General features: G+C 39.8%; 1 protein-coding gene across 1 annotated transcript in view; it reads left to right on the top strand.

Annotated features, from left to right (window-relative positions):
• Positions 1-11,069, top strand: part of SORCS3 (sortilin related VPS10 domain containing receptor 3) — a 599,222-nt gene extending 588,153 nt beyond the window's left edge. The window contains exons 24-27 of the mRNA XM_003787189.1: positions 537-636; positions 1,620-1,725; positions 8,262-8,422; positions 9,158-11,069. Of these exons, the coding sequence (XP_003787237.1) occupies positions 537-636; positions 1,620-1,725; positions 8,262-8,422; positions 9,158-9,222 (432 nt within the window). The 3' untranslated portion in view covers positions 9,223-11,069. The remainder of the gene's footprint in view (positions 1-536; positions 637-1,619; positions 1,726-8,261; positions 8,423-9,157) is intronic.
• Positions 11,070-13,308: the final 2,239 nt, after the last annotated feature.

Genomic DNA, 13,308 nt, shown 5'->3' with positions numbered 1-13,308 from the left:
TGAACTAGGAATTGAAGAAAACACCCATATCTGTTACAGCTTTAATTCATCAGATTAGAGGGTACTCCCTCCAGCTAACAGCACATCTCTTTCCGTCTCCCCTCCCTCTCCAGAGTAAGCAAATAATATAGACTACAGTCATCCTTCCACTGGACGCGAGGGATTGGTTCCAGGATTCTTGCCCATAGCGAAATTCACACACATTCAAGCCCTTCAGTTGGCCAGGTGCAACCCACATGTATAAAAGCCAGGCTCATGTGCATATTTCTCATCCTTTTCTATCCATGTTAAATTGAAAAAATAAATCACATTATGAGTGGACCTGGACAGTCTAAACCCGCATTGTTCCCCTGGGCTTCATAAGACTCTAAGAAATATGAGGACAGAATTGATAAAGCTGTCCTAACATCCTGCTTCCTGACTGAACATGGTCATTTTTTGACCTGTTAACCTTCTCCCTACTTACCCCACGAGGGAACATCGTCCCATGTCACGTCTTCCCAGAAATCCTCTCTCTCTCTCTCTTTTTTTGGTAGATTGTAGAGACACTGTTTAATGCTCTAAACCAAAATTTGATCCAGTTTGAGCTGAAGCCAGGAGTTCAAGTCATTGTGTATGTCACACAGCTGACATTAGGTAAGTGCCCCTGGGAATTGGGAGAAATGGGTATGAAGATCTGTTTACCCAGTAAAGGAAAGGGAGGAGATAATCACCAAACACTTCTCACAAACCCCTGAAAGTGGCTCTGAAGGAGGGCCTTTTTGTGTAGTGATGGTTTATAAAGATTAGTCATATGTGTGTATATATCAATATATATAAACTAGATTCATCTTATGCTGGGAAGACTATGTGAGAAATGGTGTTGCCATTGAATCCCTAGATGGTTTTGAAGAAAACCAACAATTTCTTTGTGTCTAAACTTCATTTACTTAATAATTTATTGTTCTCAGTGGAATGACATTGGGTAGTCCTCAGGCTCTCTCCATTTCTATTATTTTTTTTGACTTTATGAATCTTAGATGGGAGGCTAGATAATATGCGTTTAAAACCCCCTTCCAACTTACAATATGGGAGTCTAAATAGCAACAGGAATAAATTCTAGTTGGTGTATTTATGAAAGGAATAATACAGGCATGTCTCACTAAACATCTGTTTCTGGCTTTCTGGGAGAGTCTGTTTGCCAATTGGTTCTTTTCAAGTGAGACTTTTCAGATATGGAGGTCCAAGCATGCCCATCCAGTGGTGTTTCACCAGACAATTGTGGAGAAAGACAATAAAAATTGCGTTAGCATTTAATCAAAAACTTCACACTGACAGGTGCGCAGGCTATTGAAGAGCAAGAACGTTTGTGCCCTTCTGTGCCCCTCATCTAGGAACACATTGTTCAGTTTATCCCAAGAACAACAAGTTTCCTCAGGCAGAACAGAGGAGTTTGCTTTCCCCAACAAGCTCTGGTCAGGGATATCATTCTCATCACGGAAGCCAGGCTGACTTTGTCCAGAGAGCACTTAGGGCAAAGGGAGATTGGACATAAGGATGCATACCAGTGGTCCTTTCTCCTATAGGTACTCCCTCCAGCTAATAGCTTCTAAGTGAGTATGTCTGTTCTTTCCTCCTAGCTCCGTTGGTGGACTCCAGTGCTGGGCATAGCAGCTCAGCCATGCTTATGCTCTTATCAGTGGTGTTTGTTGGCCTGGCTGTGTTTTTGATCTACAAGTTTAAAAGGTATGTGCTTAATTTAGATCCTGGAGCTAGATTCATTGAGGATGATTCTCCCTATAACTAACTTTTATAAACTAGTCTTAAGAATTTGCTTTTAATTCTCCTTGAAGTTCTGTTGACATTGGGGGAAAGCAAGAATGATTGAGGGTTGGATGGAATACATAGGTCTAAGAATTAGACCTCTATCCAGTTTATAGGTATAACAATTTAGGTAATGAAGGCTAGCCTACGAAATTAATTTATTCTTTTTAAGAGAAGGGTTAAGGGTTATCAAACCTCACCCAAATTTCTAAAATAAGGCCTAACACATGTATGCATTTTCACGTCTCCTTTTGCAGTTCCAGTATCTCTGTTTAAATTTGCATGCTAAAAATATTCAACCTTTGTCCTTCTTCCTCTTCTGTCCTAACGAGAAATTGATCAGGAAAGCCAAACTCCATATGTATTCAGAAATTATTTTTAAAAGTCACAGGAGAGTGGTATAACAAGATACTTATTGCAACCATGAAATTGAAATCAATAATTCTGTACCAATATTTAAATTATGTAATATTTCTACCAGGAAGAATACTGGTTAAGAGTATGAACTCTGAAATCAGACAGATCCAATTTTAACTTTCAGCATTTGTAACCTTGGACAATAGTATTTGGCTTTCTAAGCATTAGTTTCCTCTTCCGTAGAATGAAGAAGACAGTAATAGTTTATAGGTTTGCTATATGGTTGAAATGTCATAATACCTATAACTGCTCTATTCTATATAATCAACAAAGCTATGTTATTAGCCATAACAAAGAGCACATCTTCCGAAGGTACTTTCTGTGTATCATAAACTGGCACATAGTTCTCAAACATTTCTTCAGTGGCATGTGTTCTAAGGAATCCTGAGTGAAGTAAAAATCTTATTATATCAGATGAATTTTGAAAGCACCACTTGGTCCTGGGAATCTTTCTAGGCATGGAAGGTGATGCTTTTAGGTATTGGTAGAGATCAGTGGGAAATAGGCTTGACTCTTCCTGTTCCCTTTCTTCCTGCTTAATTCTCCACTAGTGGTCATCTCAGTTGCTTAAAAATAATACCACTTTTACTCAGCCTGCCCCTCACTGTTAGCCACAACAGCAGAAATACCATCCTCAACCTCCATGCTCACTGGATGGACAGAGATTTACTTCCCTACTAGGTTTATAGACAAGTATGCAAGTTCATACTTGATCTTGGATCCAGATTTGTCAGCCCATCTATCCCTGTTCACTTTGAAGAGAAGAAAACCTTTTCTGTCACAACTAGAAAGAAAAGGTCCTATTTGGAAACAGTCTAGTTAAGGAACATCCATTCATAGATGTGCTTTGGTTATATGCAAAGAACATGTTCACTTTTGACTCATCCAGGGATTTGATTGTAGGGAAGCCTGGTGGATGCTGGGGTTGGGAAACCAGCTAAGTAAATGTATCACCTCAGCCTCCTGCAACTCCAGGGGTGCTAAGGACAGGGGCCAATAGCCATCCTGCAAAGAGACATTGTGTCAGGTGGCCACAAAGCAAGGACATGTAAGGGTCACTTGTCCGCTGAATTGGAACGTTTCTGTTCCTTCATAAATATGTTTAAATTTCCTACACAGTCAACTTATTAGCGGAGGCATCTGTAAACATGTGCATGGTAATATTAATTCATAAATCCATGCCAGATAATGAGCGCTCTTGGCTATTCTGCCTTTGTTTTTCCTGATTTTCAGCCAACCCTTTTTAAGTTTCTGACAGTGGATCACAAAGCTAAGACCACAGGAAATAAATGCCAATCCAACTGGGTGACCAGCAGTGTTGGCTAAAAGTAACCAGTCATCAGCTAACCATTTTTTTGGTGGCCCCTTTGTCTGAAAGTTGTCCTCCAAGTGCTGAAGTCCTTTGGTAGATAGAGATTCTGCTGGGGGTTTTTTTGTTTGTTTTTATTTTTGTTTTTTTCTTTCTTTGCTCCCCTTTCCTTCCTTATCACATGGTATCCCAATGGTAGCTACAGGGAGGGTGCCTGGTTTGCAACAAGTGAAGGTCATGTTCCTAGCCCTGAACGTGAGTCTCATTTGCTTCTTTCATTACTGTACAGTAACACTTCTTCAATGATAAACATGCTTTATAATCTGCACTATTACAGTAGCTGTTAGTGTGACCAAGGAACTGAATTTTAGTTGTAATTAACTTTAATTAATTTAAAGCAAATTGCTAGTAAATGCTCTATTGAACAGCACAGTGGGGGCATTTCTGTTCTGTGTCCAGATCATTGGCCTTACTGAGTTCTCAGACCCCAAACCCCCTGTCTGTAATTGCCAGCATGAAGTCACAAAACCATTTATTCATTCCACATGTATTTGTTGAGTACTTACTGTGTGCCAGGCACTGAAAATTATCCCAGTGTCCCAGGCAGTCACCTAACAATGACAAGGAGAATAGAGTTACCATGAGCTCAAGCTTTCTTTCAATAAATATCCCTGTGCCTCTCACACTCCAGCTCGCTCTTGGTTGATGACTGCTACTGTTTCATGTCTCCAGCTATAGAATTAAGTGATGGCTTTTAATTCCTGAAAAATGCCTGACATGATAGGCTTTCTTTCTGTAACTGTAGATCTACTGTTTTGGTTATCTAAGAAAATATTTGAGCTTTTATATGACTTCTCATTATTTCTTCAGTAGGGCTTTCATTACTGTCTAAAGCCCACTTTGCTCTCTGCAAATTTTCTCCCTCAGACTTCTAATGTTCATGACAACTGGAGCAAATAAATACAAATCCCAATTGGTTGTGGGTTTTTGTTTGTGTGTGTTCTGAGAGAGATATGGGCTGTCCACATTATTCCTCTTACTTCACCCAGTATGAACATGTGGCCAGACACGTCTCTTGATCTCCTCATTTTCTATCTTTCTTACATGAAAAGTGGTTCAGACGTGACTTATATTCTCAACAGTCCCACAAGTGGATATGTTAAGAAATGAAAGCAACCTTCCTATTTTTTTAAGTGCTGCAAATCGTGATGTAAAATGTATTCCTTTACAACCATCCATGTGAGAAAGATGAAAAATATGCCAGTTTTTAGATGTGTTATTTGGAAACCAAAATAGTGTGAATAGTCTTTATAAGGGCAAGTCCCCATGGATATCATTAGCAAAGCAGGAAAGGGGAGGCGGCAGGCCCTGGTTACCCCTCTGAAATACACACACTTGTGTGATCAGGAACTGGCTGATACCACCCCAGCACCTCATCAGTATTACAGTCGATTCTACTATTCATGAGCAATGTGTTTTGTCATGATTGGAAGGAATCTAAGTCATTAAACTGCATTTTTTCTGGATTAAAAAGAAAGGAAGGGACACCATGAATTTTTTTATTAAATCCTAGCTGTGTACATCAATGCAATTGTGGGGTACAATGTGCTAGTTTTATGTACAATTTGAAATGCTTTCATCAAACTAGTTAACATAGCCTTCACCATATTTTCTTAATGTTTCTGTTAACCCTTAGTAGATTTAACATGTACCCTTGTAAAATGCACCGAAGGTGTGTTCCCACCAAAACCCTCCCTCCAGCCATCCTCCCCTCTCCTCTCCTCTCCCTCTCCTCTTTCCCCTTCATCTTGAGCTATAGTTGGGTTATAGCTTTCATATGGAAGTATGGGTGCTTATAAATTAGTTTTATAGTAGGGCTGAGTACATTGGATACTTTTTCTTCCGTTCTTGAGATACTTTGCTAAGAAGACTATGTTCCAGCTCCATCCATGTAAACATGTAAGAGGTAAAGTCTCCATATTTTTTAAGGCTGCATAATATTCCATGGTGTACATATACCACAATTTATTAGTACATTCATGGGTTGATGGGCACTTGGGCTTCTTCTATGACTTAGCAATTATGAATTGGGGCTTCAGTAAACATTCTGCTGCAATAAATCACTTGTTATAAAGTGATTTTTAGTCCTCTGGATATATACCTAATAGAGGAATTGAAGGATCAAATGGCAAGGCTATTTTTAGATCCCTAAGTGATATCCAAACATCTTTTCAAAAGGAACATATTAGTTTCCATTCCCGCCATGAATTTTTTTTATACACATTCAAAGGGCCTGCTGTTTGCTGCCTTACATCGATTCTGTTCATTTAAGGTTCTTATGTTATAAGTTATATTAAACTGGTTTAGGCCAACAGGCATCATGAGTTCATTTCCCTTAATGTATGGAAAGCAAACATCAAAGGCTTGAAAATTGAGTGTAAAAGAAAGATAGACACTCCTGCATCTTTCAAACGTATTTTCAGGTTGTATTCTACTGGATTAGCTATAGGAAAACCATATAAAATGCTTCTACATTCTGGCTCATTTGGAGTTGGAGCAGGGAAGGGAATGTATGTAGATGTTTGCCTGATTGGCATTGGGACAACAGGGTGCTTCTCCCTTAGAAGTGCATGGAATTGTCTGGATTAGCGTGCATGTCACATGTTCCATGTTTTAATGCTAGTAATTGGCTTCCTAGAATGTCTGGACTTGAAGTGAATTACTCCATCCTTTGATGGGATAAGAGAGGTCTTATCTAAAAGTCTTATATTTTCTAAGATAAAAACGTAGTCTTTTATGGAAGAATATTGTATAGTAGAGTAGAAAGAGCACAGTCTCTGAGGTCATTTACTCCTTTATTCAATAAATGTTTAGTGAATGAATGAATGTAAACCACATGCCAAGCACTGTGCTACTTTAAATGTGTAGTAGTGAAGATGTAGCACAAAGCCTTTGCCCTCATGGGGCTTTTAGTCTAGGGAGAAAAAGACAGAAAATGAGTCAATACATACTGCCTATTACATCACCCTAAACCAATGCCTTATTGAAACGCCTCTTTCATAGATACTGTCCCTAATTACAAATTTGTAATACGTCATGGGGGACCTATTAGACAGGACACATCTCTTCTCTCTGAAGGAGAAGAGCAAAGGGAAGTGTGTTACAGGAAGAAAGAACAGTTAAGTCAAAGTCCTCAAGATGTGGGGGAGCTCAAAGTCCCCAAGATGTATGAGAGCGTGGTCTCCAACCATCCGGAAGGATTAGCATCATCTGGGAGCTTGGCAGAAATGCAGAATCTCAACCCATCCAGTCTGGACCTAGAGAGTCACATTTGCTTTGTAACAATGACTCTAGGTGATGTCTAAGCATGGTAAATTTTGAGAACTGCTGGGTTAGAGGAATTTGAAGGAGGCTACAGAGCCTGGAACACAGAGGGTCCGGAGATGATGGGCATGGGTCAGCAAATGAAGGCCTCGACAAGATTTCAACCTGAAGTGCTCTTCCAGCCCACAGCCGGCCTGAGTTGCATTTCCAAACACACTATTTGTCTTCAAAGGGAGTTATTTGGCTTCTCTTATTCCTTTCCTTAATGATCTCTACAGTCCGGGGAGGAGGGGAGCTACTGTTAACCCAATTGAGCAGATGATGAAATGGACTATTGAAGTATTTAAGTTTCTTGGTCCATAAGGTCCATAAATTGTGCTTTGAAAATTGTAGACATGGCTAGGAGTCTATTATTTTTTAGTTATTCATAAAAGAAGCCAATGTACATTGATTAAATTGGTATAATTTTAGAAAAATATGTGTTTTCACTATGGACAAACTTATGAGCATCTAAGTCCAGCTCCTTTAAAAACTTAGATTTTTAAGTTTTAAATATTTAAGCTCAATGTTAACTTTATTATTATTTTATTCTTTTTATTAAATCATAGTTGTATACAGTAATACAGTCATGGAGTACAGTGTGTTGTTTCTATATACAATTTGAAATATTTTTATCAAACTGGTTAACATAGCCTTCATGTCATTTTCTTAGTCATTCTGTTAAGACATTTATATTCTACATTTAGAAAGATTCACATGTACCCTTATAGGATAAACCATAGCTGTGCTCCCACCATGTACACCATGGAATACTATGTATTCATAAAGAAGGATGGAGACTTTACCTCCTTCATGTTCACATGGATGGAGGGGGAAAATATTCTTCTTAGCAAAATATCTCAAGAATGGGAAAAAAAGTATCCAATGTACTCAGCCCTACTATGAAACTAACTTATAGCTTTCATAGGAAAGCTATAACCTAATTATATAGGAAAGCTATAACCTAATTATAGCCCAAGAATATGGGGAAAGGGGAGGGTGATTGGGGAGCATCCCCCTAGAATGTCTGGAGGGGAGCATGTCAATGTGAACTTTAAGCTAAATATTTTAAGGGTTAGTGCCTCACTGACCAGCAGCATTGCCTTTTTATTTATACTTGCTTGACTTTACTGCAGAAGAAGGTACATTTTCTGGGAGTTCAGTCGTTGAAGCTTCCCTGGCATTTGGGGGTCTCTGGGTGACCTTGTGTCCCTTGGCCTCAGGACCACAGTGTCTTTGGGTGACCCATACCTTTCCTTGACATTGTTTCTTCCATTAATAGCTTCTTCCTCTATCACCCGGGATTTCCAATTGTCTGAGTTGGGAATGTCCTGTGATCTTAATCTGATCTTGTTCCTGCCCTATGTAGGAAAATCCCCTGGATTAACATCTATGCCCAAGTCCAACATGACAAGGAGCAGGAGATGATTGGGTCAGTGAGCCAAAGTGAAAATGCCCCCAAAATCACACTCAGTGACTTCACCGAGCCTGAGGAGCTGCTGGACAAAGAGCTGGACACCCGGGTCATAGGTATGTGGCCTGTCTACCAAGCGCCTGCAGCCTTCTTCCCCCTCCACTAGGTCAGTCATTCCAACTCACCTGTGCTAGACAGTGCCAGACTGGAGGATGAGGAAAAACCACTGGTTACTTAAAGTAATCATCTTTTTTAAAACATGAAATTGGCAGAATTTTCATCTCTCAAAAGTCAATTAAGACTGGAAGCACTAGGCTCTGGGTGAGGGAGAGATGAAGTCAGCTGTACCACACAGTATATGCCCTTACTAGTAATCACATGAATGAGGAATCTGGCATCAGATATCTCTGGTTCCATTTTTTTGCTCTGCTAATCTGCTGGTTCTATGACCTCTCTGCCTCATTATTCCTCATCTGTGAAATGAGAGTAATGGATTCTGTTCTATTTCTGTTATATTTCTAATAGTACCTAAGAATCTCTTCTAGGATTATTGTGATTATATCATGAGCACAGTGACTGCCACGTAGTAAAGTTTCAGTACATGTTGGCTATCACTGTTTTTGTCATTAAAGATGATGGTCAGTGTATTGATCCTGCCTGGGTGCTAGTGTGGCAGGTGGCACGCATTAAATGTGGATGTGATAAGCCAGTGAGCCAACAGGTGAGACTGTCCAGGTGTCCTATTTAATAAATGCCTGTCAGTTGCTTACTGTTTAGCAGTGAATAAAACAAAGATTCTTGCCCTTGTGGAACTTACATCTGTTTGTTCTGGTGTCTTCTTCTCCCTGCAGGAGGCATTGCCACCATTGCAAACAGCGAAAGCACAAAGGAGATCCCCAACTGCACTAGTGTTTAATACCAACAAGCCACGTGGTCAACCACCTTTCTGACTTTTTATTTTTGATGATCACTGTTACTATTATTATGGAAAAATGAAAATGTCTTTTTTATCTTTTATTTACCAAGGGCCCCTTCTTAAGTAGCAGGAAGATGCTTAGCTTTGGGAGAACAGATGCATTCTTAGCTGATTAAAATGGGACAAAAATAATCAATGGCTGTTTGTGCTAAGGGCAAAGGATGAATCTTCCCACAGCCTCCTTGCTTTATTCTGTCATCAGAAGCATAAAAAACTCTCTCTTTTTTTTGCTGTCTCTCTTTCCTTTTGTTTAAGTTGGGTTGGCTTTTTGGTAAGTTCCCACCCACCTCAAAATCACCAACACCCCTCCCTCAGTGCACACCCAAGCAACACAAACCATTGCCCAGTTAGATCCCAGGAGGCAGGTTGGTGGGGAGTGGAGGTTGCTGCAGGAAGCATGCACACCTTTAGGAGAGAGGCCCCGCCTTGCTCATGTCAATAGCGAGGTGACAGGTGGCTTATTGTATATAATTACAATGTAAATAGCTTTTTATTTCCTAAGAAATAATTTAATGTTTAGTAAAAAAGAAAAGAGAAAAAAGAAAAGATGCGCGTGTTGGCTTATGCACTGACCCTCAGAGCTGACCGACCTGCCAGGCCTGCCATGTGCTGGGCCTGGATGCTCTCCTGTTGTCTGGACCACTTAACTCTTGCATCTCCTTGTCCACTCCATAGCTGGTTTCTACTTATGTACATAAAGGGGTGGGGGGGAGGGCTTCTTTGGGGCAATTGATTAAGGAAGGACTCTAGTGCCATCATAGGACAAGAGGGTCATTTTTGTTCCAACAATGACATGGAAGAAGTTGCAAGATGAGGCCCACTAGAGACGTCAAACTGAAACTCAGATGGGGAAAAAGGCTTCCTCTCTAAAAGGAAAAATCTGAAGGTGTTTATCAGCCTGAGAAAATAGTTTTCTCTGGAAGATCCAGGCAATGGGTCTAAAAAATGACAGGTCATCTATTTTCTGAAAGTGTCTTATGCTGATGCTGAATTCTCAGGCTACGCTCAGCTCAGAAAAGTCCCATGGGTGTGAGGGGAAAGCCCAGTGAGCGCTTCTTGGCATGGGAAAGGTTGTAGAGGTTGGGAGGGATGTGGGATTTGTGAAATCCTGAGCCTGTGCAAACCCTGCAGGCCAAATAGGAGTCTAGCCTTTAATGATATTAGTCAAAGGCGATTTTAGCAAAGCTATGCTATTTGCTTGTCAGATGTACACAACTTCCTTAAAGTCAAATGTCTGCCTTCCGTTCCCTTAAAGTAGTTCTTGCCTCTGGGGTGAGTGGCTTTTGCAGCACCTCAGCCCCTTCAAACATTTACACATACCAATTCTTTTCAGTAGGGTCACTTTAAGCCATGCTGTAAGCATTGTTTTTATTTTCAGGCTTAGCCTGAGCACACTTGTTTAAAAAAAAAAAAGATATACTGTATATATTTGGGAGGAAAGGCCACATTTTGTACCTGTTAATTTTGGTGGGATGTTGTTCCCGTTCCTCTTTGTGAGACACAGGGAGAATGTGATAGAGAGGAATCTGGCTGGCTACAGCATAGATCCGTATTAGGAATACTTCTAAAGATCCGGCTTTTCTTTGTTTCAAGGGTTAAATGGGGCAGACAATTGCAATACTTGTACTAAACACTGGAATACAAATGCATGAGTCTTATCTATATATACAGTATATGTACATATACTGTTCTTGGTTTTCTTGTTCCACTTGAATATTTCTACTGTAAAAAAAAGACAGTGGTTTTGAAATTGTTGAAAATAAATGTATTTTTGTACATCAAAGCTACATACTTGGCACACTTTCATTTTCTGGACAGTTTTCTTTACCTACCGTATCCGTCAACTACAGGTAACAATAATGCTCCAGGACAAAAAAAAATCACTTATAATAGCAGGTGTTTATTTTTTTATTCGTGAGTCTTCTTCAGGTTGGCTGTGGTTTGCCTAAGCTCAGTCAGGACTGACAAGGTTCTGCTTGGCTTGGTCCTAGTTCAAGTCTGCTCCATGGGTCAGCATCATCCTGGGACCAGCAGCTACCTAGCACAGGTGTTTTTCATGGTGGATCACAGAATTCCAAGTGAGGCCACAGAACAGTCTGTGGCTCTAAGGCCTTGACTCACAATCATCATTTATTAACCTTAACCCACGTTCTATTACCTAGAGACAACTACATAGCCAAGTCTAACATCAATGGCTAGAGAAATAGACTCCTCCTATTTTGGTATGAGACACTACTAAGTATAATAAGAGATGTGGGTAAGTAATCCCAATACAGGAAGGGCAAGAAGAATTGAGAGTAATGACCCAATTCACTATAACATTCATTTTCGGCTACCCACAGGGATCTTCCATGAAATGGAAGATTTCAACCAACATCCAAGTTTCCCATCCACATGGGCATGGCAAGGATCTCCAAGCAGAAGTCTTGGTAACTGCAAGGACTTTGAGTCTGGTATCAGTTCCCTGTGAGTGGTAGAGATGGAACTCCAACTCAGGTTTTAAAGATTTAAGCAGGGAAAATTTAAAAAGGAGAAGAAACCAACAAGATACACATCCTTTTGGTTCTCCCCTTCTTCCTGCTATTTGATGCATGAAATGAACAGTAGGTTTCCTTCTTTGGTCCTTTGCTGAGTGGCGGCTCTTCTTTATGCTGGGTAAATAAAGGAGTGTGAACTAAGCACCCAGACTAAAGTCTGTAAATTAGACTTAAAAAAAAAAAAACCAAAATCTTATTGCAGCTTAATTTACAAGCAGCAGGATGTGGAAACAAGTGCCCATCAACCCAGGAAGGGATTAATAAACTGTGGTATATATACTATGGAATACTATCCAGCATTAAAGAAAGATGAAGATGATCTTTTGCATTAACCTGGATGGAATTGAAGCTGATTCTTCTTAGTAAAGTATCACAAGAATGGAAAAGCAAGTATCCAATGTACTCAATACTAATATGAAGCCAGTAGACAAATTCATACACTCGCACATAAGAGAAAAAGCTCAATTCAACTCGAATTGGAGGGAGGGAGAATTGGATGGGGGAGAGGGGAAGAAGGAGGGGATTGGTGTTCTCTCACCTAATGGGCAGGATGTAAGGGTACCGTGGCACACCTCCTGGGTGCAGGACACACCTGCAACAGGGACTTACCTAACAAATGCAAACACTGTAACCTGATCGTTTGTACCTTCATTTTAATCTGAAATTTAAAAAAAATTATTTAGTGTTTAAATATGTGATCAATTTCATGGATCCCTAAACCCCAAGAAACCAAAAAGCTTTGGTCAATACTTTGATCCTCTATTATGGAAACTGATCATTCTGGAATCACATTTTCTGACCTCAATTTGAAGATAAAAGATGAAAAAAAGTTGGTTTTCTTTTGATTACATAATTTACTTAAAATTATATGATTCTTGCTTTACCTTTTCTTGAATTACACTCACCTTTTGAAAAACATATATTATGTAAGTACCTTCCTCAAATATCGAGAATGTCACTTAGGTAGCTCTAAAAGTAGTGGTCTGACTGATGGTCATAACACAAAGTTCCTAAACTTCTTTAAGGGATTTTTAATGGCTTAGAGCATCCCAAACAATGTAAAGTGTCTAGCAAGCCAAAGGCAAATTTTCTAAATGCGTTCATTTTTGCTTCCCAAGGGAATTTGAGTTCTCTTCATGTGAATTTTGTGTCTAGTCTGGTGAAGTTCCTCCACTAGATTAAAAAGGATGAAAGTAAAATGAAGCAGTGAAAAACTATGAGTCAGTTGGGTCATTTAGATAAGCCATGGCTAAGAATATAGCCTCTGTATCCACCCCCAACATGAGTTTGCCAGATTTCGCAGTAGTAGACCGAGGCTAAGACAGATGGCAGACTGTGGTTGTCTTTGCAGCTATTTCTATGCAGGGCTTCTCACCAGTGGCAAGGACTGTCTTTGCATCTGAATTGTCTTCTCTAAGGCAATTGTACACTTGATAACTAAGCTTGCAGAAGTAATCTGGGGCTAGAGCCCAAGAATCAGCACCATAAG

The sequence above is a fragment of the Otolemur garnettii genome, unplaced genomic scaffold, assembly GCF_000181295.1.
Source record: "Otolemur garnettii isolate 467f Iridium unplaced genomic scaffold, OtoGar3 scaffold00021, whole genome shotgun sequence".
Classification (NCBI taxonomy): domain Eukaryota; kingdom Metazoa; phylum Chordata; class Mammalia; order Primates; family Galagidae; genus Otolemur; species Otolemur garnettii.
The sequence above is the reverse complement of the archived record's forward strand: the minus strand, read 5'-3'. Positions and strand labels throughout refer to the sequence as shown.